Raw genomic sequence first — 25,933 nt, 5'->3', positions numbered from 1 at the left:
CGCAGAAATCAAGATGGGAGACGCGGTCAGGTTCCTGTACGGAGAGACGAATGCAGTGATTTGATCCTGACTTGCTGCTTGGAACAACCGTGTTTTAATGTGTTAAAAGATCTGAGGGAGACTTTTTAACGTGGAAAGATATTTCACGAAAGGATGACAGAGGTGCTGCAGTGTATTCAGAGAATGGCAGCGGAGTTTGGGAAGGGGCTGGAGCACAAGTGCCATGAGGAGTAGCTGAAGGAGCTGGGGGTGTTTACCCTGGAGAAAAGGAGGCTTCTTGTGGCTCTGCACAACTCCCTGCCCAGGAGGTTGTGGCCAGGTGGGGCCGGCCCTGCTCTCAGGGAACAATGGACAGGATGAGAACCCATCGCCTTAAGCTGCGCCAGGGGAGGGTCGGGTTGGACATTAAGAGAATTCTTCACAGAAAGGATTAAGCATTGCAATGGGCTGCCCGGGGTGGTCACCTTCCCTGCAGGTATTTAGGGAAAGACTGAATGTGGCACTTAGTGCTGCGGTCTAGTTGTCAAGGTGATGTTCAGTCATAGGTTGGACTCTGATGTCTTTTCAGCCTAATGGATTCTGTGATTCTATGATTAGCAAAAGGAAAGACCCAAGAAAGGAGTCTTGGGGTGACTGAGGTGCAGGATAGCAGGAACTCACAGCATGGGCCAGGATGGGAGCCCTAGTCTACCCTTAGATAGGCTTCAAAAAACCCTTATACCATAGTTAGTGCTCATCATACTGCATATCCTCAAATCAGAGCTAAAGCAGTGCAATGAGTGCAGTTAATGCCGTGCTTTGTGTTTGGTTCTGGCCAGGCTGCAATACCTCTGTGAGGTGCAGCTAATGCCATCAGTGCTATGGTCTGTGGCAGTCTCATGCTTCATGCAGTGAGTGAGCCCTGAACCAGCACAAATTAACATCCTGTTCACTCATGGATTGGCAAACTTATTGAAGAGGCCACTGATTAGCAAGTCCATGCTGAATGTTCAAAGCTTAGCTGCTAAGATCCTCTTTTCTGTTCATTTCAGGATCACTACTATCCTTTCTGACACTACTGGCCTTCCTTTCTGATAAGCAACAGATGTGAAGTATGGCAGATAATGGAGACTGTTCTTAAACTCAAAATAGTATCCTGCTCACCAGGAATGGCTGTAATATAGTTCAATTTTATTTTCTTCCTTATTTCTGCTTAATGGAAAGAGAAAGAAGCTGTTCTTAAGAATACTGCCACCAGTTGACTGCATTTAAGACTTACAAGGTGGGCTTTTCAGCTCTCAAAAGTCTTTCTGTTGCTTTGCAGTCTGCAGGGATTCCCTTTCATTTTCTTTCCAATTCCAGTAAGCTGAGCTTCTACAAGCACTGAACTTGACTGGAAGCTGCTTTTGGCACTGCAGCAAGAGCCAGTGTGTGGCTGTACCTGAGCCTGGCCTCACCAGAGCTGCAGCTGGCCTGCCACGTTTTCAGCTGGCTCTACCAGGCCTTGCCCCTGCCCTGCCACGTGTGTGTGGCATCTTGAGACTGCCAAGCCTCTGATTTTAGGAGAACAAACCTACAGGGTTATTTCCAAGCCATGTTTTGTTAGTGACCTTCCCGATGTTTTGTTACCTTTTCCCAGTTTCCTATGCTGGTTTTGCCTTCTGAGTCCATTCACAATACCCAGGATTAACCAATATCTCACATCCCACCCCCTGCTTTTTACTTTTTCCCATTTTCTTTCAAGTTGACTGTTCTGTGCAGCCCCCAGCTTGCTTTATTCCCCTTGGTAGGAGAGGAATATGAGCAGGGAAACACCTAGACTGGGAGGCAGGAGAACAGATCAAAGGAGAGAGGCTGCACAAGGGGCAGAATCCAACAAGATACACGGCCCAAACACAGCAGCAGGGAGTTTCCTCCTTGTACCACCCAGCCCCACCCTGGAACTTCTCATAAACTAAATAAACCACAGTCAACTATTCAAAAGGCAAATGTTTATTAGATATACTGAACTTTAAAAAACTTTCAAAGAATTATGCAAGAAGTATATTTAAATATAACAGGTGTTACTGCAATTGTGCTACATTACAAAATCACTTTTCTACTGTCAGCACAATCTGAAGACCTTAATGTTATATGTGAGATCTGTTACATCGAGTCTGGCACACAGTAAGTGGTCTGAGCTTTCCTGCTCAAATGTCATTTGTGCTGCACCAGGCTGTTCTTGAGGGCAAGATCAGCTCTCCGTGGAACTACAGCTTTTATGTTTCAGTAAATAAAGGAACTGGCAAGGAATAACAAGAACTGCTGTTTTCCTCAGCAAAAAAAGGAAAATGAAAATATGATTTCAGGCGAAAATATCATATGAGTAACAGTTCAGGAGGTAAACTCTCTTTCCATGGCCAAGTAGTTCCTATTAATCCAACTCCAAAGTGCTACAGGTGCACCAGAAGGAGAATGACTCATAGGTCCAGCATTTACACAGATGAAATTAGTAACAGTACATTACATTCAAGTCTCTTGATTTGCTTATTGCCATGCTGCACCATATTATTGCTTCATATTTTGTATCTTGAACAAGAGGTTGATGACTTTGGAGAGTTCAGAAATATCACAGAGGCTACTGACTAATACAAGAAACTGCACATGTTAAGGACAGGAAGTCAAAGACTAAACTCAGTCCTTTGTCACTGAGGTGTTGCTGGAAACAAAAAATAGAAAAAAACAAATACTGATTTCTCTAGATGAAATCTGCCATAGCACTGTAATAATGGAAGCATTCTAGGCATGTTCTAAACAAGAAGTTTAACTGTGCTAATTAATGAATGGCAAGATTTATTTCTCCTAGGAGGACATTAACAGTCTGGACAGTCAGACCAATCATAATAAAGATAAAAAACTGGGAGGAGTAATCCAAGCTCTTCTTCACAATAGATAAAAATACAGGTGAATTCAAGGCACAGGTATTTTCAAAATTAACACACAGTATTTTCTTTGGAGCTAATCATACAAACTAAGCCCTAATTACACTATTAACAAGTTGTACACAGGGCCTTTATCAGAGAATGATCACAAAATAATTCACATACAGATGTGCACACATAAACATACTAGTATTGACTGGATCTCTACAGTAGGAAAAAAGGAATATTCCTGCAAACAGCTTACAGTTCTTAGACAGTAATGTTTTCATGAACTTGTGTGTGACACAAAGGCAATGAGCAGGGAACAGAGTCACAGCTGGCTTGGGCCTGGTGGGAGGCTGCTGGTTACACAATCGTGTTCCACTTTAATTAATGCCATCTGAAATAATTCCATACTGAGGAAACTTGTGGGCTAAACATATTTTACAAAACCCAAAGCACTGCTTGGCCCCCAACCAGATAGCAGGTTTCTGCTTAGCAATTTCATCTTACCCTCTAGGCTCCTTTTCTGAGTATATGGTGCTCAGATTTTCTTAACCAAGCACAATAAATCATTTCATTTGTCATTTCTTGTGTACGTAAGATTACATTCAGATGAAAATATTCATTGTGCCTCACAATGATCAAGTCTTGTGAGATTCTTAATGCTCTTGAATTGGGTTTTGCCCTCTTCAGTGGTAAAAAAGAACCCCACAGCAACGTGCCTATTTGGGCAATTCAGAAAAATGAAGCCCTGGTTTTCCTGAGCATTGTCACTAGCACACATTGGCATGTCTGCATCTTTACTGCTCCAGCTGAGTTCAGTGAATTGACAAATATGAACCATTTTTACCACCTGAGTTTCAGCATCTGGAGTTGCAAACTTAGGACACCGTGGTTTCAGCAAGCCCCGCCAAACTGAACCCCCAGCCACACTGGGTGTCCTCCTGCCACCTCTGAGCCTGCTCCAATGCTTTTCTCCTGTCCCTGCTCTCCAGGGCTGGCCTCAGCCCGGCTCTGCTGAGCAGCACCCCCTGCGCCTCGGGCAGGGGAAATGTGGAGTCACAGGCAGGGAGTGCTGCTTGTCCTGTCCGTGCAGCAAGGCAAACACAAACAGGACAAACAAAGGGTCTGCCTGGCAGAATGAGGGCAACTCAGCTGTCTGAGGAAAAACTGAACAGGCAGCAGCATCCTTGCTCTCAAGCACAGGTGACCAAAGCTTCCTCTGGATCTCTGTCCACGTGAGCATTTCCTCTTCCTCCACCATCAGCCTCTCTCAAAAGTTTGCCATGTTAACAATACTATTTAAAAAGCTTCACTAAATTATGATAAGGGTCCATATCAACATAATCTGCATGAACATCTCTGCTTCAGCAGAGTACAAACAAAGCTGCCTTTGATGAGAACAGCATTGGTGCCAGTCAAAGGAAAAAAATAACAGTTCAGTCTGGACCCCTTGGTGCTGGAGGGGAAGCACAGTGCCCAATCCCCCAGACACACAGTATAAAGTGGAAGAGATTCCACAGATTGTGCCTGCTGAACCACTCCCAAGGAAGGAGTCTACAGCTACAACTACCAGGTGAGCAGGCAATGTTCTGTGGCTGATGGCTGTAAAAGGGGAATGCTTCAGCCACAAGCTGAGGGCTACAGGCTGCACTGATCAGTAAGTGATTCAGAACCTTCCAGAAGCCTGGCTGCAAGAAGGCATCAACTGTGTCTTCAATTAACATCACACTGCTAAGAACAGAAGTGGATATCAAAACAGAAGAAAAATATTTACTCATTTCTGTTTAGCAGAGTGAAGACAATTTTTAGAATTTATTTTTTAGGTGTGACTTGGAGATGTTTGAGCCCTTCAATGTATGGATGGACAGAAGTTACATCTTCGTGCAGGTGCTCTAGAGCTACTACCATTTATGACGGAAATAATTTGATTATAGTAGATGACATTAATGATTTTCTATCCTAGCTGAGACAAAGGAAAAGCTAAAACCAACTTGCTGCTCAAGCCCATAAACTGCAAGCATCTAGATATGCATAAGAGTGAGAGGTTAAATCTTTGAATCCATCTCTACCTAAGTGAAATGCATTGGAGAACAAGTGGCTCAGGAATGCAACTTCCAAATTAATGCATCCTTCTAGAAATATGGCACATTTTCATTACATCAAGGTCAAATTGTTCTTTTCTAGTATATCTAAAAATAACTGTTATAAGATAGAAGGCCATAAGTGCAAATTATTTACAGAGTAAACAATCAAGAGGAAAAACTCACTGCCTGTTTTAAAGAAATCATTGCTTAGGTAACTGCCATTTAGCAGTGCTCCACACCTGTAACTGTTCAGCTTTGATACACATTCTGAAGAACTGTAAGCAGAAGTTTTCTGCATCTACATTTCTGCATTTACTGGTTCATTAAACACTGTCATTTTCAAAAACAGGTAACAGTAACAGTACATAAATTGGTAAGAAAAGACAACTAAACGATAAAATTAGTCTTAAAAACCATGGAAAGCAGTATCTTGTTATTTACAGAGTAGTGCAGTATTATAAACACAGATTAAATGACACTGTTCTATACCTACAGAATGAGCACTGTTTAAAAACAGTAGAGCATGACAACATTACAAGTCTGAATACAAACAAGAGGAAATCAAAGGAAAGGAGGATATTTTTCAAATTGCACCTGTAATGAAGTGCTCCTATAGTCTTTGTCATTTTTATTTACAACAATGGCACAAGCTATATATGCTGTTAGTACATACAGTCAGTTACAGGGCAATTACCATTGCAATCAACAGACCCTATTCACAGGGGCAGAAATTGCCATTTCAAAGTACAACCTGGTGAGCAAAACAGATGAAACTTAGAAAAGGATTAATTTACCCGATTCATTTGTCTTACATTATATCAATGGATTTTCTTTTTAGGGCAATGTGAATGCTCAGGGACTGACCTCCTGATTACATCACTGATATGCAATGATTTGTATTTTATCACTATTCTTACCATATCAAAAGCAGTGTTTGGTATTCAGCCAGAAACTGAAATTTGTGTCCTTTCCTGAGGTTACAAGTTAATGCATCCCAAAGTGCAGCTCCCAGTGCTCTTTAAAACTCATGACCATGTTACTGAAAATGGTGACTCCCAGTTTGGCATAGCTTCACTGAGGGTCAGAATTTCCATCTCATGAAGAAATACTCTGGGAAAACAGATGAGGAAAGTCCAGTGGAACAAACAACGTTCCAGAGATGGTGCTTGTTTTCACCCTCCTGAGCAAGCACAGAGACCAGAATCCCGAGGCCAGGGCTGGCTCTGCAGGGGTTTTATGGGGTTTTTCTGCCCTGGCACTGACCAATTTCCTTACTGGCTGCTGTCCTCAGAATTCCTTTGGAAGGCAGTTCCTGAGGTTTTTGGTGATTTACAGGAAATTGGTACACAGACAATCCTATTCATTTTCCATCTCACAAGTGCTATTTCAGTTTTTATTAACTTTGTGCCTCAACTGTACAACTGTGTACTGGAAATAAGGAATCCTAGTACAGAAATCTAGGGAGGACTTAAAAAAATACCTTTACTGAAAAAACCCCAACCCAGTAATGGTGGTGCATCAAAATGCAGGTGCTTCCTAGGGTTCAGAATTACCCAAAACACGTCATATGGCTACATGGACAGGTCCAGATATTTTTCTGGTGAAAGGAGGAACCTTTCCACAATTTCTTTATCTGTGGCCAAGCAGCTTATGCAGTAGTTTAACTGTGCTACAGTAAGTGATTGTCTGAAGAAAGGCCAAGAAATACTTGCTGGATACTCTGCCATCTCTGCAGATGAGACATCCAAAAAGCAATTTATAACCTGTAGGGCACAAACTCAAGTCCCCACCTCTATCACCAGGTAATTTATAACACGATTCAGAAAACTGTGAGAATGCAGAGTTCAACATCCCTTTACTTCCTAAGTAGTTTAGACATTGCAGTGAGCAAAGAGTGAACCCCATAACTCTCAGCCTTCACCCATACTATTCAAAAAGGTAAAAACTGTGATTCAAACTTTGCCTCACAGGTGCACGTCTGAACCCGCTGCTTTTCCATGTCATGTAGCCTTGTACTTCTCTGCTGGACATTTATGAGCACTATGAGTAAGTTCCACAGGGTTAATGTATACAGGCATCACAGCAGTTGTGTTGCAGTAGCTCACCAAACAGCCAGTCTGTCCTTCAGAAGAAAGCATTTCTCAGAGATTCTCTTATTTGTCCAATGTAGCTTGTTTTGTTGGTGTTTTGGTTTTGTTTTGGCTTTTTGCATTGTTGTTTTTGTTTGTGTTTTTAATTTCAACCCATGCATGATGTGACAAAAAGAATCTAGTTGGTTTTAAGAATGATGCATATGAATTGTAATTGAGTTTTTTAAATTGCAGGTAATGATGCAGGATGACTCTTTGGGATTTACTTGCTTATGCATTTTTCCCATTAGTAGAACTGGAAACACCTTGAAGATATTGCTTTTAAAGACACAGGCACAGATGCTGAAGGCACTTTCCCCAAAAGCTTTCCAAGTTTTAATTACTAATGACACATTAGGCAAACTTGCTGACCACTGTCCTGCTCTCATATCAGAGCCCACAGCAGATATAACTGAACTCTGCTTACTGGATAGGTTTGTAGACTTGTTTGGTAAGTTAAATTAACCCTTTTTCTAAAGGCACTGGATAGAATTTTCATATGACACTTAGGCAGGGAATTCCCACTTCAGGAATCTTTAAAAAGCCTGTCTTGCAGCAGACCACTGGATTCATTCTTCTTCTTTTTTCAAGCAAAGAAAAGTTACAGTTTAAAGCCTTTTTCATTATATCTATGAATGGTGACACAGCCATGATACGATACTGGCCTGGGCATGGCTGCTACTCCTGTGATAATGCCCGTGGCAGGGTCATAACAAAGAATAGTGTCTGTGGCTTCACCGTTTTCCCGTCTTCCACCAAGGATATAGATCTTTCCATTACACACAGACATGCCACAATTCTCCTGTTGCAAGAAAACACAAGGGAACACAGGGTTATTTAAAAAGCAAGACTTGATTTGTGTGTGTCTGCCCCCATGCAGGAGGGCAGCACTCTGCCTTCTGTAAACAGCCTGGCCTACAATGTTCCCTCCTGAAAGGGCCAGTGCACAAAGCACAAAAATTAGGGAAAGCAGCAGCACAAGACTATTTCAGGTCCAAGCCTTTCCTACCTGGAGCTCAGATAAAGGGAACAATGGAACACTGTACTTACCACTGAAAGATCTGAGATAGGGAAAGGAGGAGAGAACAAAGGTTTTCAGAAAAGGGACCACTGTAGGTACTATTAATGCAAAGAATGGGAAAAAGGAGAAGCACCTTAGAGGAGCAACAGATAATGAACAGGGATGTAAATGTGGAGAGGAAAAAAGGCATGACTAAAACCAGTGCACAAGAAAAGACAGTGCTATGTCTTACTTGAAACAGAGATAGGATTTTATTTCTTCCTCAAAAGCAGGCATGGAAAAATACTCAGTTAAATAGAGAACACAGATTAAAACAGAGGAACAGAGGGAAGGCTGGGGAAAAAAGAACTAATTTCTCTTAGGTAATACTATAGAATATGTGATTGGTGTTTTTAAAACACAGGGAAATGTAACTGCTGCACACACACACTTCACTACTGAGCAGACTTCTCAATCCTGCTCAGTGTCCCATGTGGAATTGAGAGAATTCTCACTGCTCAGGCCAGACACTTTCTGTGCTATACAGTGGGGCTTTTTCACACTGAAAAAACAGCCTTCAGTACTTCCTGTTACACTGCAAGGCTTTAATCAATTATAAGGAAATTACTCCCTTCTAAATGACAACATACAACAGAATGTAATGTCTATACAATGAAATCATCATCCACTACACTATTCTCCAACAGTAGTACCTCTCAAGCAAAGCCTGGACTGCTGAAGAGCCAGCGGAAGAGCTACTGGTTTAGAAACTTCCTCTTCTGTGATGTTTTGAGTTACACAGATGAAGAGGTAAAGCAAGAATGGAATCAGAGTTGTGATTCTATTAGGATTAAGCAAATGTATGGTTATTAAATGCCAAGATAACAATGTCAAAAAGCACCTTTCAGCTGTCTTTGGGTTTTTGATTGGTAGTTACCTGTCTGCTGAATGTATTCTGTACATGCATCCAGTAGTCCTCAATGGGGTCATAGCAGTAAATGGCTTTGGTGAGCCCTCCAGCCACATAGATCAGGTTGTTGAGGGACACGGCCGTGATGCATCTCTTGGCAATGGGGATGGTGGCACGGAGCAACCAGGAATTGGTATCAGGATCATAAGACTGAACCTGGACACACAAACAGGCCTTTCAGACTAAGAGCCCAGCTGAAGGAACAGCCTGGCATGCCCACACAGGTCACACAAGGAGAGACAAGGCAGCAGCGCCTCCCCAAACTCCACGTATCAATAATTTATACATACAAGCAATATTTGATATTGTTTTCCAAACACTCCCACTTCACAGAATCACAGAAATTCAAGGCTGGAAGAGACCTATAAGATCATCAAGTCCAACCCATGTTCTAACTATTCAGCACTTAAGAATTCACAGAACTTGTGAAGCCAATGAGAAAGACCACAGTAACAGTGTATTGCTCAATTAGCATTTTCTACTCAGTATTTTTTGTATTAGAATAACTCCACACTCCACCCAGCACAAAAACGCTCAAGCAGATCTCCTGCAGGACCTGGCTTTAATCCAGTTTGCTGTGAACAGAAGATGCAACCCAAGAGAGCCAACTGACCTTGTCAGAACAGGTGTTGTCATCAGGGCCACCCCCGATGACAAAGAGCTTGCCCACACAGCTGGTGACAGCTGGGGAGCTCACAGCCTCCTTCAGGGGAGCCACCTCGGTCCAGCGGTTGGAGAAGGAGTCGTAGCACTCCACACTGCTCAGGCGGTTCTGCCCATCGTATCCTCCCACCACGTACACCTGCACACAGGGGTGACAGCACATCAGCTTGTGTCTGCAGCAGCTATTGCACTTAAATATCTCATTAAATTACTCTAAAGCTGATCTGCTGGCTCCGTCAAGGGACACATTGCTCACATTTATTTATACACAGGAGGAGGAGAAGAACATGGTCTGAAAGTAACAGGTAAAGACTCCCTGGAGAGTTCCATTCAGTCACATGTGGAATGACACTGCAAACACATGCCAAAGCACAGTATTATTAATACTGCAGTAGAAACTTCTTCTTTGAATAGCATTTGTTAGAAAAGGCATTCCTCTGTATTTCTCTTTTTTAGATAACATTCAACAACAGCAGCAAGCGTCCATCTGAGTTTATCTTTGCATTTCTGGCATTTTGCTTTTTCCCTACTTGCTTACTGAAGTATTTCTTCCTCTCAGTTTGTAAACTCTACTTTCTTGTCTCTTCTTTCATATTTAGGAAGCAGAGCTCCTCATTATTTGTGATTACCTTCATCCCTCTGCTTGCTTAGCTGCACGTTTCATCTCTAAGAAGACCAAGTGACACCACATGCACATCTTGTCTAACTTTCAGTAAGGGAGCCCCAGCTAGTGCTTTTATAGTCAGGCATATTTGCCTTCAAAATACAGCAAAACCTCCCATTTCCACATGACGTGTTTGCTTAATTTCAGAGCACTATCAGTTTCTGCTAATAACAATATAAATGTAAGACAGTATTTTGAAGCACAGGCAAATCCAGATGCCCAGATGCTTCTCTGCTTCCCAAAAACTGCTTCTTTGAAATAAGCCACTTCAATGATGAAAAAACAAAACCCCAAAAAATAGATGAGCAGTAAGATGATTATCATGTCCATGGGTAGTGTCTGATGAAAAGCCTAATTGTTTGAAGTATTTTACTTGAAAATATAAAAATATTTTTTAAGTTATTAGGTATGAAATACAAAGTAATACTTAAGTATTTTCTCCTCTGTTTCCTTATATACAGCAAACATTCCCACTATAAAAAAATTAAGATATACTTCTCTTACTTTACCCAGAAGAACAGCCATTTTATGTCTCCATCTGCCTTTATTTAAGGAGGCAACTCTGATCCAAATGTTAAGTTGAGAGTTATAAATCCAGACATCCCGGCTATTGATTCTTCCACCTTTAAAATGAAACATATGCCAATCTGAATAATTATTGAATGGATAATGCTAATTATTGACATGCTTCTCTAGAGTGGGCAGTGAAAACTTTACATCTCCTTCTGGGATGTAATAAGAATCTACCAGTATTTACACACTACACTCAATAAGTAATCTGCAGTGGATTTCAAAGATAAAATCACACAGTGAGTTGCCTTCCTCACACTTTCCCATAATGCTGAGATCACACCAGATTATTCCCTGAAGTTGGAATGCATTTTAATGGCTTCTGCCCAAGCCCTTCAGATTTCCTGTAGTGCTGAGACCTGGATGAGACCCCCAGAAATGCCCTGCCTGTGGCACATCCCTCCCACCCCCTCCTCTGCTCTGTGAGCATCTCCCTGGCTCCTCACTCTGTTCCAATGACACAGGCACACACACCTGAGGAGAAATTGCTTTGGTTAACCCAACACACACAGCCTGCTGGCTGAACCACCAGCTGCACCTGTAATTTCCCCTTGCTAAAGGCCTGAATGTGCTGCTGGGAGAAGCCTGCTTGGGATTTTTTATCTGTAGTTTTCCCAGCTGCTGCTGCACACAGGCTCCTGCTATATTTCAAAGCCTTTAGCTGGTCTTTTTAAACACAATTGATGTCCTGGAATCAGCTGTAAAAAACTGCAGATTCATGCCAAACAGGAACTCCAGAAAACACTTTTGTTTACAGTAAGACTGTGCTGGGGCTGGTGCTCACAGCAGCAAGTGACTTTCAGCTGAGCTTCTAGAAGTTCACAGTACAAAGATGTTCCACACCACTTAAAAAACAAACCAAAACAAGCACACCCCACCAACAGGACACAAGGAAAACCAAGCAAACAAAGCAAGAACCCTTGGATAGTTTAGGATTATTCACCTGAAACAAGGATGTCATTCCGCAGAGCACACACAGCATACTCAGACTTGGTAAACTCTGGAAGTTTGGCCAGTGACTTCCACTCTCCTGTCACAGGATCATAGCACTCTGTGTAGGGCAAATTAAAGCCTCCAACTCGTTCACAGCCTCCAACAACAACTATCACCTCAGAATAACCAGTTGATCTAAAAAAGTGAACACAGAAAATTCAGATGTAGGGGATATTTATTAGTACATGGAGGCCAAACAACATTGTCTTCAAAACTCGTCGAAAATCAGAAAAAATACTATTTAGCTTTAATTTCCTAACAACAATGAAAAAAGAAAATAGAAGAGTCATTTAGCAAACAGGTTTTCACTGTTTCCAGCTGTCTCATTACACAGCAGGTTACCACACTGACAGGACTCCTGTGTAAGTGGTGGAGCTGCACTGCACAATGTTCTGTGTAAAAACCATGTCATTAAATAACATAGAAAGCTCTTACTATAATAATATTTTTCCTTCACTGTACATGTAGATCAGAAACAGAGTTCAAGCCAACGCAGAGACAATGAGATATACAATCTATTCCACAATGAAATCAGTCCTCATTCCCCCTCCTGAGCTTTACAAAAGTAATAATACTTTACAGCACCTAAATTTCCAAGTGTTTAAAGCAGGAGGAGTGTAGTCACTAAAATGAGGAAAACCAAAAAACCTTAGAGCCAGTGCACAGTAAAACAGAAAACAGCAGTGACAGGAGGAAACATTAAGGAATACTGAAACAAAAATTCAAACTTAAAACCAAAAACTACAATTCAGTGGGAATAAATGAGGCATTAGACAGATTGCAATGTACCCATACAGACTTAAGTTCTATTCCACACACACTGATTATTGTTCTACTAACCAGATGCCTCTGCACTATACATATTCTATATTCACAACAGCAACAACACTTATCTAACAGAACTTAATGTACATTTGAATGTAGAGAATCAACCAACTATGTTTAATGTGCAAATCAAACTGTGACCACCTTTATTCCCCCTCTCAGACTTTTGATTTCTTGTCAGCATTTGTCAAACTTTCTTTCCAGAGCATTTTAAAATTAAAGCACTTTGCACTGACATAGTTATTTCAAGGACTGCTGTCAGTTAAGCAAAACTGAATGTAAGATTGATTTATTTTCTGATGAGCCTTTTTGTTGTGTTGTGCTTTCTACTGTGATCCCACTGTGAACAGGTATCTCATAGAGCAGACATTCATGCCATTGCTGAGTACCACAGTCTTCTCTCAAAAATAAAGATTTATGACTGGATTTGAGGTAAAAGTTACACAATCTGTCCCTCAAGTTCCCAACATGAACTTATGCCCGTATTCACCTATAAATCCTGATGAGGCTTTCCCTGTATTGAGACATCATGAATAAAACTCGTGAGCCCTTCTATTTCCTTGTCACCCCACACCAAACTGAAATATTCCATACATGTTTTTACCCAGAATACTGTAAAGAGGCAAAGGAAATGCTAAATGCTAACATCCTACAGGATGGGAACAATGAGATGTGTCTGAGGAATGGCACTTACACACCTGAACTTGTCAGAAGAAACTCTTGTCAGCTGCTCAGCTTTGCAGTCACTCTCCTTCCTGGTTTCTATGTATTTACTGTTTACTGGTTTTTGCTTTTCTGAGGAACAACTCTGAAAAGAATCTCTCAAGGGGTAAGAGAGGAGAACTTCCTGTGCCAACAAAGCAGTACCCAGGAAAAGAACTTCCCTAAAAGCAAGACACTCATAATTTGCCCTAGAAGCAAGCCCAAAGACACCAGCTAATTGTGTACAAAGAGGTTTGCCTGTGCATTACCTTCTAGATTAGAATTGAGGCCTCCATTCACTCACTGAAAGGATGACTGTGACAGATCATCAATCCTTGGTTTAAAACTAAATGAACCAAACAACTTTGCTCAGAGAGAGCTTTTTATGAAATGGGGTTTTTCAAGAAAATATTAATTTAGCACAGTATTTCAAATCCAAAGAGAACAAAAAAATTTTCCTAACATTTTAGTACCTATATGACCAGATTCTTTCTTCAGGTAAGAGAAATTTTCTCCATTGTATTTTCTTGAACGAGTCTCGCACTGTGCAGGTTTTATAGTTAGTTCAAAATTTTTGTTTTCAAATGACAGAGTGCACACCCACTTTTAAAAAAAGTAAAATGTGGTAGGAATACACAAAAAGAACATCCAGGCAAAGGCTAATTCCAGAAAAGAACTAAGGCTATATTTAAATGAAGGTTAGAAAAAGCTGTGACCTCAACCAGCGGTACAGGAAGCCCTTCTTGTAGCCCTGAGATGCACCAGTGTGAGCAAAGTAACACAGTTTAAAATGGGCTGTAACCATTGAGGAGACAGCATCCCACCAAGAACAGGGGCATTAAACAGAAGTGAAGGGGTGGAAGACAATCATCAGTGCCATACAATTCCATGCATTCCCAAGGACAGGCCTTCCAGGGGTCCTGAGCTCCACACACACCTCTTGAGGAGAAAACACGACCAGCACAGCATGAGCTGGACAGCAGAACTTGGGGCAGCTCAAACAGATCACATTCAAAACCATGGTAAGTTCAGAAAACAAATCACAGAAATTCAAACAAACGACAAATTCTGGTAAATCATTACTTTTTTCTTCCTCGCTGTTAAATCAATTTTGGGTAGTACATGAGGTAGCAGAGAAAATGCAAAGTGAAACAGAATCCCATTTCCAAGTGGGAAAAAGAAAGAACACCATTAAAGCTTTCCAAAGGCAAGCAAAAAGGACATGTTCAAATGTGTAAACATCCTAATTTCTGGCTGAGAGCACACTCAGGTACAGGTACCAGCCAGCCCAAGAGCAGCTCTGATGACAGTCTGAAGATAAGCCAAAGCACACACAGTTTGGGGTGGGGGAGTGTGTCACTGCTCACTGCCTGCCCTCAGCTGCAGACCTGCTGTGTAACACAGCAGGGACAGGACAGGCTGGGAGCAGCAGGGACAGCCTCAAGGTGTCACTGTCGCAAGCCCATACCTGAAAGGCTGTCTCAGAAAGACCTGCCAAGGCTGCCTTAGTGGCAAAGACAACAGTTATGCCACACTGGAAACTTTTATTTAACTCTTAAATTGCTGGGTAACTCTTCACTGGCTTCAAAAATAAAAAAAAAAAAATCAAACTGAATTGCAATGTAGTCTGTTCTTTGAAAAAACATGTAGAACACATTTCACCCACGGGTGCATCCATATCCATACAAGTGATCACAATTTATATCCCAAAGTTTCACTAAAAGCACTGGTGTGGGAATTTTTTATCCTGTAGCCTGTCTCCTTTTAGAAACAGTTTATATAGAAAAGATACTGGAGGAAGGCAAGAAAAAAGGAAAGAGCTCTCCATTGCTCCCCAAAATGCCCAGAAAAGGCTGGTGAAAACATGGGGGAAGGGGAACCTGGCAACTATTTCAAAATATGATCCCTTTTTGCTATAGGCAACGGAAACAAACAGACAACAGAAACAAATGACAAAGAACTATTCCATGAATGTAATATAGAAAAGGGGAAAAAATTCCTGCTGGGATGCCAGCCAGTTTTTCTCTTTGTAAATTACTTCTCTTGTTCCTACCTACTCAAACTCCCACTGCAGCTTAATAAACTCAGCAGTAAAACCAACAAACCCCCCAGCTTCAGAAATCACCTGCATTAGGCAAGGTACTTCATCAGAGCCCCACTCGGGGTTATTCAGAATTTCAAGCACATACATCCCCCACACTGACAGAACTCCTGAGTGTATTTGCCTTCCTCAGCCAAGTGAGTAAGAAAAGCAGAACAAACAGCAAACCAAACAAACACTGCAGCTCACAGCCCCCTCCAGCTGTCTGAGCTCCCCTGCTCCCTCCCTCCAGCCCAGGAACAAGCACTGCAGCAATTCCCATGCTAGGACCTCCCACGGCAGTGCACGGCCCAGAAAGCCTGGGGGGGAGCAGGGCTCAGGGACTTCAGGATGAATTTCTGCTCTCATGGCAGGACTGAGGACTGGAAAGCCACTAATGGGGCAAACACTGCCAAGTGGTTTATTTTTCCCCTTAAGCAAGCTTTAACACCTGCCAAAAAAATAAAGGTTCCCTGCAGAGTCACAGTAGAGCAATCACATATGAGTAAGAGTAAACAAAGAGGAGTAACTCCTAATACAATCTGTCTAGACCATCGTTGCATCACCTTAAAGTAACATACAGTTTTATTAAAAACTGCTCAAATCAGCTGGACTTAACCATGAACTATCATCTCTACTATCGTTGACATGATGCAAGGAAAATATTTTTCAGGAAAAAATTTATAATAGCCATTGCTCATGAATGCCACTAATGGACTCTTCCTCATTTCTTCTTGCAACCTCAGTCACCTATTTGTGTAACACATTATTAAGCAGCAGCAATTGTGAATTATTAAAATGTCACCAAATGAGCACAAAATACTTCAGGAACTGTTTCATGATTCTTTAAAAATACAATATTTGGTTTATTTACAGTTAACAACCTGTTGCTCTGCTGTCTATTACGAATACATGTGCTACTCCATCTGTAAAATATTTGTGATGTAGCAAGGAAATGCTCTGAAAACATAATACCCCATCCACATCCTTTGTGGTATACTGTACATTTACATGACTTTGTTACAAAAAGAAAGCTGGGGAAATGGAGTGGTTTTCCTGCCACAGCACAGTAAGCTCTCTTCAAGACACTGCTACTCTAAGAAGTAACTTCAGATCACCCCTAGCAAACATTAACCTTAAGAAAGTATTTTACTTGCAAGGTAACATAACTTCACTTACCTTTTTTCAGAGCAACAAAGTGCTCTGTGTAAAAGGCCCCATTTATGCACATCCTCAGACATGTGAGCTTCATGCATGTGGGGAAGTACAAAAGTGTAACTGCAGCAGCTCCACAGTTTAGCAAAGTAAAATAATCTGCAAGAGACTTTTCTCCAGGCAAGCATATATCAAACATCAGTACATCAAATTATGTCCTTCTGCAGAAAAAAGGGTCAAAAGAATTCCCTTACCTGCGTGGCCTAGTTCTGGGAGACATCATCTCGTTTCCGAGGATGTGGTACCTCCTGGCTTCGTGCAGCAGCTGATAGCACTCTGGGGAATTCTGAATCAGCTGGTCCACTTCCACAGTCTGAACAAAGTAGTTGGGGTGCAGCAGCGGGAGCCTGACGTGCGTCAGCAGCTCGTGGAGCACGGGCCGGCGCAGCTCCACGGCGCGGTACACCCAGCGCATGACGGCCTCGAACACCAGCTCCTCCTTGCTGATCACCAGCTCGTCGCTGCAGATGTAATCGATCAGCTCGTCCTTGCCCAGCTCCAGGAACTCCTCGTGCTGGGACACGTCCTCGAAGGTCTGCAGCGCGAAGTTGCGGCACTTGGTGAAGAGCGTTTTGAGCGAGTGCGTGTCGGCGAAGCGCTGGATGCCCAGGCAGTTGCAGGGATCCAGCTGCTCCTCCAGGAACTTGGCGCAGGCGTCGCGCAGGACGCTGATCTGGAACAGGCTCGACGTTTCGAACAGGTACTGCACGTTCTCCGTGGTGATCTTCACCTTGCCCGTGTACACGTACTGCAGGAAGCAGTCCATGGCTTCGGCGAAGATGCCGTTGATCTCCACCAGCATCTCCCTGCTCTCCCTGTGGTCGTTGCAGAACATGGCTCTGAAGTAGCTGCTGCAGGCCGAGAGCACGGCGCGGTGGCACGGGAACTCGCGGCCCTCCACGCAGATGATGACGTCCGTGAACAGGCGGCTGTCGCGGAATTCATTGAAGATCTGGAGAATGCTTTCCGCGTGGGATGATCCCGAGGAGAAGTCGAAAAACTCAGGGCCTGACAAGGATTTTGGGTCCATTTCAAAGACTTTCCGCTTGGTTGCAGGGGAATCTCGTATCCCGCTCTCCTCTCTGTTCAGTCTGCGTCCCAATATTAGTACCATTGTTACATCAGTTGGCTATAGAGTCATTGAGAAAAACTTGCAGAGCTTCTCCTTCTCGGTGCAACGGTCTGAAAAATTAAAACACCTCAGTGTTCAGTCTGTGTGGTAGATAGGGAAAAGGCGCTGCGGAAGATTACGCGATGTCACAGAAAGCTAGGACTCTTTGTTCTTCTAAGATAAGAGATTACTTTAAGAATGTGGCTTCACTAACAGTAAAAATGTTGCCCTACTAACAGTAATGCCAGTAACTTTCTACTCTTTACCTAGTACTTTTCTATTCTTTACTAACTATAGATAAAGAAGACAAACTTCCTTTTGACGTAGAGACTCTTAAGACTATAAGACCCCATGAGAAGAAGTAATAAACGCCTTTTAACCGTCCACCACATTGGTGTCTGCGTGTGTCACTGGCCCGAGCGGCCCCGGAGAGTGAGCCGTCGTGCTGATGCTCAGAACCAAGTCGCCTGCCTTGATCCAGAAAGCAACAAGTCTGACACACTCTGAGCTGCATCACAGGCGTTAGACACGATACTTGTTTGCTCACTCTAAGAACTGGTGACCTTTCTTGGAGGTGGCACAGGGCAAATTAGTGTGCACCTTGCCCAGGGCAGTGCAGCACTGCCAGGTGTTAAATGCAGAACATACCCAGGAAAGAGCTGGCTGGGACATGCTGGGCAATTTCTGACTGTCCCAGAATGACTGGTACTGCATTGCTGTGCAAGATAAAAAATCTCAAGATCTCAGCTCCAGCAGATCGCCGGGCTAACAGAAGCCAAAAATGTCCTGAATAATGATCAACAGCTTCAACTTTTCCCCTTCCCAGTGTGATCCTCATTTCAGCTGGAGCCTCCAAAGTACTAATATAACAACAGCACTAGCCAAAAAGGGGATGGGGGGGGAAGACTGAAATTTTAAAAACAAAAATTTAATTGAGTAACCACTCATTTTCATTATAAAGTCTATCATAATGAAGTCTTATAACACTAGAGCTAAATAATAACCTCTGATCTTGACAAGTAACCTTGGCCATAAGTTTTTACTTGCTCACTCCTAACATCTAAAAATCAGTTCACTGATAATCTATGACTTGATTAAAAATTATTGTAAACTGCTGGCACACAAAACAGAATGAAAGATGAACTACATTTTTTGTGTAAAATTACTGGAAACATGAACAAAGGGCAACTTGCTGAGTACAGCAAAATTTTGTGTTTCCAAAGCACTACTGGCAAAGAATTATCAGCACAAGTTTTTCCTTGAACACCTTCCAGTTTCAAGTACAAGTGCAAAGGTTCCTCCCAGCATGCAAACACACACTCACATTATCAGAGCACTGAAGTTGCAGAAATCAAACACTCAAACGTTAGCATGTGCCAATATTAAAGTGTGTAGGTGAAGAAAATGCAGCTGACTTTGCAAACAATGCACATAAGAGTTAGTGAGAGCAATCAATCTACCACAACTGGGCTTTTTGCCTCTCCTGACCTTAAAAATGACCTGGAGGAATGTACACCAGGACATACTGAGGCAGCAAAAGGCTGGCAAAGCACCCTCTTGGGCCTGGCAGTGGCACAATTCCAAATGCTTGTAATATTTATTTGTACGTCCACAAGGCCACAAACTGAATTATTTTTAAGTTCATGGAAATTTTTTTCATGCCTCCCAAGATTTTATTCAATTTCCCTGAATCCACAGTCAGGAAACACCAACTCCTCACGGCAACTTCATTTCCTGAGGAGCTCCCATCCTCAGAGCTGCAATTACCCAGTCCCAGACTGGCCACGTCACCACTTAATATAGAACACAATGAACGTGCTTTTTTTAAACAGCCTTTTTACACAGCACCTTTAAAAGGCACCATCTGAGCAAACAGCAAGGAAAGAATGCAGGCTGTCCCTTCACTCATTGAGAAAAGAGGCTCTAAAACTATTCCGTTCCCAGTAAAAGTTTTTACACAAATTTACAAGGTAGATTCTTGGTCTGGGGCTCATTTACCCTACAAAATATTAGTTTTAATTTGACTTAAAATAGGACCAGTTGTCACACTGATGCCTGAAAAACGCTGTTGCAACGAGCCTATCTAATAACTGATTGCTTCAGAGGGACTAACGAGGCACAAATGGACAATCTGATCTGTAGCTGACATTCTATCCCACGGATTGCACAACCACCTCACCCTGGAATGACACTGCCGATACAAAACAACAACACCAACCACCCCCAGCTGCCAAAATCCTGCACTGAACTTCAGCTGCAACTAACCAGGTACGACTCGCATGAGGAGGTGGGCAGACACAAAGCAGCAAAGGGAAATACAACAATGCAAATATAAATATAAACACAAAAGGCTCAGTTCCAGCATCACAGATTTAAATCAGATGAATTTCACAAAAGCTAATGGACCTTCTCCAAAGACAGCCTGAAATGAAAAGCAAGACCCTGATGTTGCATTAGAGGGCAAAACACAGCAACTAAGTAAAAATCCTTCAAGATGATATCTTTCTCATTATGTGAGAAGTTAAGACAGCACTGTGTTATGCAATCATTAATAACCAGAAACAAGGGCTCTGGGCTACAACTGCTCACTGAAGGAAGCAATGTCTTCTTTATGCTTGGAACATCACAAAATTAGTGGTCAGCAAACAATTTTTATTTTTAAGGTCCCCATGGTTTAATGAAATGGGAGAATGAAAAAAAAATCCAGAGTAAAAACTACTCAAGGGGATAAATATTTTAAAATCACAAATAAGATACTAAAAAGGAGAAAGAACTCCACTTCAGTGCAGAACAAACTGTTTTTAAATGTACTTTCCTTTAGCTTCTGCCCAGTTAATTACTTCTGCAGGTTTGCTTCAGCACAACAATTTCACAAGCCTATCAGTAACAGTGTCACATGCTCAGCTCTATCACATTTACGTGTTGCCTTCCTGCAAATCTTGCTCTAGCAGTTTTGAAATGTCACCTTCCAGCTGCCAAAGTGGGAAAGGCAGAGGGGAACCTGTGCCTGAGGCTGAGCTGGATATCTGCAAAGGGGGGAAACACGGCAGGACAGACCTGTCTGCACCTCTCCTGGATGCAGATATGCCTTATCTGCCTACAGACCCTGCACTGTAAAACACCAGTCATTCACAGAATTTAACACTCAGATCTCTTCAGTAAGTTTAAACAAAACAAAAGAAAAACACAGTTTTTTTCCCCAAAGACAAGTCCTGGGAATTATTTGATCAAAAATCAAAAAATAATACAATATCCACTGGATTGCTTGTCTGAGCAAGGGTCAAGAAGGATCTTAAGCATTTAGTTTAGTCTGAAAAACTAGAAAAGAAAAACAAATCACATGTATACTCAACAGGTTTTACAAACTATTTCCAAACACAGACATGGCTCTGACATGGATGTTACCTCACACACACGTATTTCTGAGCTAAGCTGGGTTCACCACGAGTTCAGGTTCCTCTATTTCCTTCACCTACACTATCTGTAAGCTTGTGTACACAAGCTGCTCCTCAGAAATACCCTACAGGCCCAACTCACAGGCTGCCAGAAGAGGTCTGTAACACGTTCACCCTGACACCTTCTATCAGTGAATCCCCTTACATAAAATACTGTTATGCTGCACTGAACTCCTCCTTCCCCTCCTGCAGCCCCCGGTGTGCGTTTCCCCTCTCCCCTCACCCTCAGCAGTGCCAGCAGCCGGGTTCCCGTGTGTCCCTGAGCTCCGGGCCAGGCCCTCCAGCGACACCCTGTCCCCAGGTGTGCCCCAGCCCCGGAGCCCGCCCTCGGGGTGAGCTTCGAGTACCTGAGGCTGCGCTGGGCTCCAGGGAGGCGATGTCCAGCCCTCGTCTGCCGCTGCCAGCACCTGGCGAGGCCGGAGCGCTGACGGCCTGTGAGGGGAGAGAGGGAGCCGCTGGAAGGGCCGAGCCGGCAGCACCGGCCGGTCCCGGGTGCTGCCGCTGTAAGCACAGCACCCCGAACATAACCCGAGCACCCCCCAGAACCGAAACCCAGCACGGGAACGGTGTTTTCGTGCCAGGCCTGGGAACTGCAGCTGAGGTTGGTTTTGTGATGGGAGATAAGGCGGTGGCGACGCCTCAGGTGCGCGGTTACCGAGAGGCAGAGAGAACAGACCCCGAGAGGCAGGGGGGGAACAGATCCCGAGAGGCGGGAGGAACGAACCCGGAGAGGCAGAGGAGAACAGATCCCGAGACAGGGGGGAACAGACCCCCGAGAGGCCGGGGAGAACAGACCCTGAAAACCAGGGGAGAACGAACCCCAGGGGCCGGGAGAACAGACCCCCAGAGGCCGGTGGGGAACAAACCCCGAGGGGCAGAGAGAAGAGATCCCCAGAGGCCGGGAGAACGAACCCCGAGGGGCAGAGGTAACAGACCCCGAGGGGCAGGGAGAACAAACCCCCCCGCAGCCCTGGGCTGAACCACCGCACGTGCTCTTCTTGTTTGGAAAGGAAGAGGGCGTGGGGAAAAAGAGCGTAACCTTTCCCTCTGACAAGAAAAACAAACGCAACTTTTCGCCTTCCTTCATCTCTCTTTGTGGAGTGAAAAAGACCAAAAATGTTGTTGGTTTTGAAGAATTTTTTTTTAATAAAAATTCTTGTTTTACAAGGGATACTGAGGATTGGAATGTCTAAGATGAAGTCTTTAAGAATACTGATTAACTAGTAAACAAGAATTGACTGTGATCGAACTGATTAACATAAGAGCTCAACTGAAGAAATTTTTTATTCTAATGCAGGAGACTATAGTGATTTCCAAAAAAGAAAGAATGTCAAAATTTAACAGTAATCCAAGCTAGTGACACACACACAAAAAAGCCTTAAGTGGCCTCAAAAGTCACCCAGCAAAAAACAGGAACTGATTTGAACATGACAGTCACGATTATTAAGTAGAACAAAACAATAACAAGCATTGAAAAGGGACACCTTGAAACTGCAGAACCCTTTATGTACCGTTTTGTAAAGGAAAAGGTCCTTCAGAGGGGAAAAAAACCAACTTAAATGGGGAAAGAAGTACGGAAAAAGCACACTGCGTAGTATTATTCATGTCTGGGTAAGAAACAGTGAAAAAGTTCCAATCCTTCCCCTTTGGCTTCGCTGTCGTTCTTGCACGTGATTCAGATTTCGCTGAACCAAACCCGACCCCGAGCCCCGGCCACAGTGTTCCCAGGGCTCCGGGGTTCAGCCAGATGCCAGCACACCCGACAGGGGCAGCCCCCGCCGGGCTGGAGCACGGCCGGGCCGCCCAAGCGACCGGGAGCGCGGCGGGGAAAGCTGCAGAACGGACCCGCCCGCGCCCAGCCGCGGCAGGGCCGGGCAGGGAGCCCGCGGGAGCCGCTGCCGCAGGGAACAGCGCGGCACCGAAACCGAGCCCAGGCCCGGGAAGCGCGGCCGGAGGCGGCGGCACAAAATGGCTCCTCCCGGCCCGCCCTCCAGCTCACCTTCACCCCGGGCCCCGCCGCGGCCCCCCCGCGCCCCGGCCAATCCGCGCCCGCGGCCCCGCCCCCGCCCGCCCGCGCGGCCAATCCGCGCCCGCGGGGGGCTCGGGGGGCTCGCGCGGACCCGCGGCACGGAGCGGCCACGGGGGCTCCGCGCGCCCCCCGCCCGCTCTGCCCGCCGGGCCGGGAGCGCAGCGCCCGCCGGGAGATCAACACCACCACCACCACCAACAACAACAATAAAAATAACAGAAACAACAACAGCAGCAGCAGCACCGCACACCGCAGGGCACGCACTGCCGCGGGCCCCGGGGCTCCGCCGCTGCCCACAGCCCTACCCCAACGTGGCACCGCCGCCGCGCGCTGCCAGCAGAGTCCCGGCCGCGCTGTCCCCTCCGCGGCGCCTAACGGTGCCGGCCTACCCCGCGCCCCGACTGTCCCGCGCCCCGGCTGTCCCGCAGTGCCCTCCGCGCCTTCCCCGGGGGCTGCCGGCCCGCCGTGCGGCACCGCACCCTCGCCCTCAGAGCCGGGAGCGCGCCCCGCCGCCCGCACTCACAGCCGGGAGCGCGCCCCGCCGCCCGCACTCACAGCCGGGAGCGCGCCCCGCCGCCCGCACTCACAGCCGGGAGCGCGCCCTGCCGCGCTGCGCCCCGCGGGAGCCGCCGCCGCCGGGGCCGGGGTCGGTCGGGCCGGGCGGTGGGCGCGGAGCAGAGCGGTGCGATCCGGAGCGGTGCAGCGCGCTCGGGCCTCTCCGCCGCCGGTCGCGCTGCCAGCGCCGCTCAAAACAAAGGGGCTGGCGGGGCATGTGACCTCCCAGGCACCGCACATGATGTCACCGCTCGGCGCGGCCCTGGGAGCTGTAGTTCTGCCGCCCCGCCCGGACACGGCCCCTCAGCGCCCCGCGAGCAGCCGGGACAAACGGCGGGGACGGGAGAGCGAGGGATGGCAGCAGCGCTGGGCGGCAGCAGCTGCCGTCGCTGCGAGCTCTTGCCATCGCCGTCCCTTTGCGGGGCAGGGGGAGCACAGCCCAGGTACCCCACAAATACACCCATCCCACCCCGCCCCGTGAGCCGGCTAAAGCTTCAGGTGCACCGAAGCAAGCGGTGGCATCGGGAGGGCACCTTCCAGCGGGACAGTCCCTTGTGCCGGCTCTGGGGAGCCCTAGCGAAGCTCTCCAGCAAGAGCCGGCTCCCAGACTGAAAACAACACCCTGTCTTGGGGTGGGTGTTCAGCCGACACGACCAAAACAAAAATCATTACATGAAAAAAATTAACCAAGATAGAATCTTTGTCTACCTGAGCTACAGCTCCACCCAATTAATTCAGAATTTCCAGTTCCTCTTCAACAGTAACACAAAACAGAGTGTTCTGTCCCTGCTGACCACAGAAAGCCAAGGTCATCTTTAAGCCAGCACATTAAAAGAGAGCTCTGCTGTCACAGCTGGGGGTCCCAGTGGTGGCAGCCAGTCAACTGCAAATATAAAAGCAGGACCCTGGTGTCATCGCCCTGCAATTTCATGAGCAGGTCTGAGCCTGTCCTGGAGCCCAAATTCACTTCATATCTGAAGTATTTGGACACTGGCCCATGCTCCAACACAGGCTGATGGAACATGCCTGGGAGTATGGAAATTTATTTTTGTTCTGCCCTTTAGCATAAGCAAACTCGCAAGCCCATAATGCAGAGCAGCGAGGCGAGGGCAGGGACGTGCATGCTTAAATTAAGATCATTACCTGCTACTAAACGAGGCCTTATGCAACGCCGGGCAGCTGATGTGGGCAGGTAACTGGCTCTGCTCTCCTTCCTAGAAGGATGACCTCCCCCTCCGGCCCCTTACTGCCAAGGGAAAGGAAAAAATACAAGTTCTGTTAGCTCCCCCCTACTTTGCTCTCCCAAATGTTGGCTATCAGTCCCAGGCATTACAGATCTTTACCTTTGGGTGAACCCCCGCAGTGTTCCGAGCCCAGGATGTTCCCAGGACGCGCACCCAGCCGTGTGCCCCCGGCAGCAGCCACTGTGCTCTGCCACTGAAACCTGAAGAGGAGCAGAGTGTGCTCAGGACTCCAGGGCTGACCCCCCCCGGAGCAAAGCAGGCTCAGATTTTCATAGGCTAAACAAGCTCTGATTTCTCCTGGGGTCAGGTAAATTGCAGCTTTGCGAAACAGTTTGAATTATTAATTAAAATTTAAAAGGCTGAGTTCTGAAAATAAACTGAAAATGTCAATTGATTTTGGTATGTGAATGGTTTTCACACAGATCTTAAACAATTGAAACCTTCAACTATTTTCCTGCAGAGCTAAAACTCAGAACTGCTTGACTTCGTTAGGAGTGAGAGCCTTTAGTCCATTTCTCATCCTCTGCCTGGAAAAGCAAGAAGGACCCCAAACAACAAAAACTGCAAAGAGAAAATCAGCAGCAAGTTCACCGCATAGAATACAGATCTGTTGCAGTAATGTGTTTCACCCACTGATTGTAGGAAATATTAACAACCTGAACTCTTGCTTGTTACAAAGACATTAAACCCAGAAGTATATGACCTAAGAAAAATGTTTTGCTTAAAATAGATTTCTTATCCTTTATATCCTCTTGTCTG

The 25,933-nt window shown here is 45.1% G+C and overlaps 1 protein-coding gene across 4 annotated transcripts; it reads right to left on the bottom strand.

The window, feature by feature from the left end:
- Nucleotides 1-1,955: 1,955 nt before the first annotated feature.
- Nucleotides 1,956-25,377, bottom strand: KLHL24 (kelch like family member 24). 4 transcript variants are annotated; one of them, XM_063166475.1, is made up of 9 exons: nt 25,274-25,377; nt 25,074-25,176; nt 21,694-21,778; nt 16,975-17,962; nt 11,909-12,093; nt 10,900-11,018; nt 9,682-9,870; nt 9,036-9,224; nt 1,956-7,900 (listed from the first exon to the last, which is right to left on the bottom strand). In XM_063166475.1, the coding sequence occupies exons 4-9, from the start codon at nt 17,892-17,894 to the stop codon at nt 7,700-7,702; spliced, it is 1,803 nt and encodes a 600-aa protein (XP_063022545.1). In that variant the 5' UTR covers nt 17,895-17,962; nt 21,694-21,778; nt 25,074-25,176; nt 25,274-25,377; the 3' UTR covers nt 1,956-7,699. The 4 variants fall into 4 exon arrangements, with proteins under 4 accessions (XP_063022545.1, XP_063022547.1, XP_063022546.1 ...); XM_063166477.1 differs by lacking the exon at nt 21,694-21,778; XM_063166476.1 differs by lacking the exons at nt 25,074-25,176; nt 25,274-25,377 and adding an exon at nt 24,639-24,803.
- Between the last annotated feature and the right edge of the window lie 556 nt (nt 25,378-25,933).

This window comes from Melospiza melodia, chromosome 12 (assembly GCF_035770615.1).
Source record: "Melospiza melodia melodia isolate bMelMel2 chromosome 12, bMelMel2.pri, whole genome shotgun sequence".
In the NCBI taxonomy this organism is placed as follows: Eukaryota; Metazoa; Chordata; class Aves; order Passeriformes; family Passerellidae; genus Melospiza; species Melospiza melodia.
Note: the sequence above shows the minus strand (reverse complement) of the source record. Positions and strands in the feature narration are given on the sequence as shown.

What these genes read in the sequence shown, in the direction of transcription:
- KLHL24 (XM_063166475.1), bottom strand. Translation starts at nt 17,894, where the DNA reads ATGGTACTAATATTGGGACGCAGACTGAACAGAGAGGAGAGCGGGATA. An exon ending in ACAACACCTGTTCTGACAAG is followed by an intron (nt 9,225 to 9,681) that starts GTCAGTTGGCTC and finishes TTGTGTGTCCAG; the next exon opens with GTTCAGTCTTATGATCCTGA. An exon ending in AGAATACATTCAGCAGACAG is followed by an intron (nt 7,901 to 9,035) that starts GTAACTACCAAT and finishes TTCTTGCAACAG; the next exon opens with GAGAATTGTGGCATGTCTGT.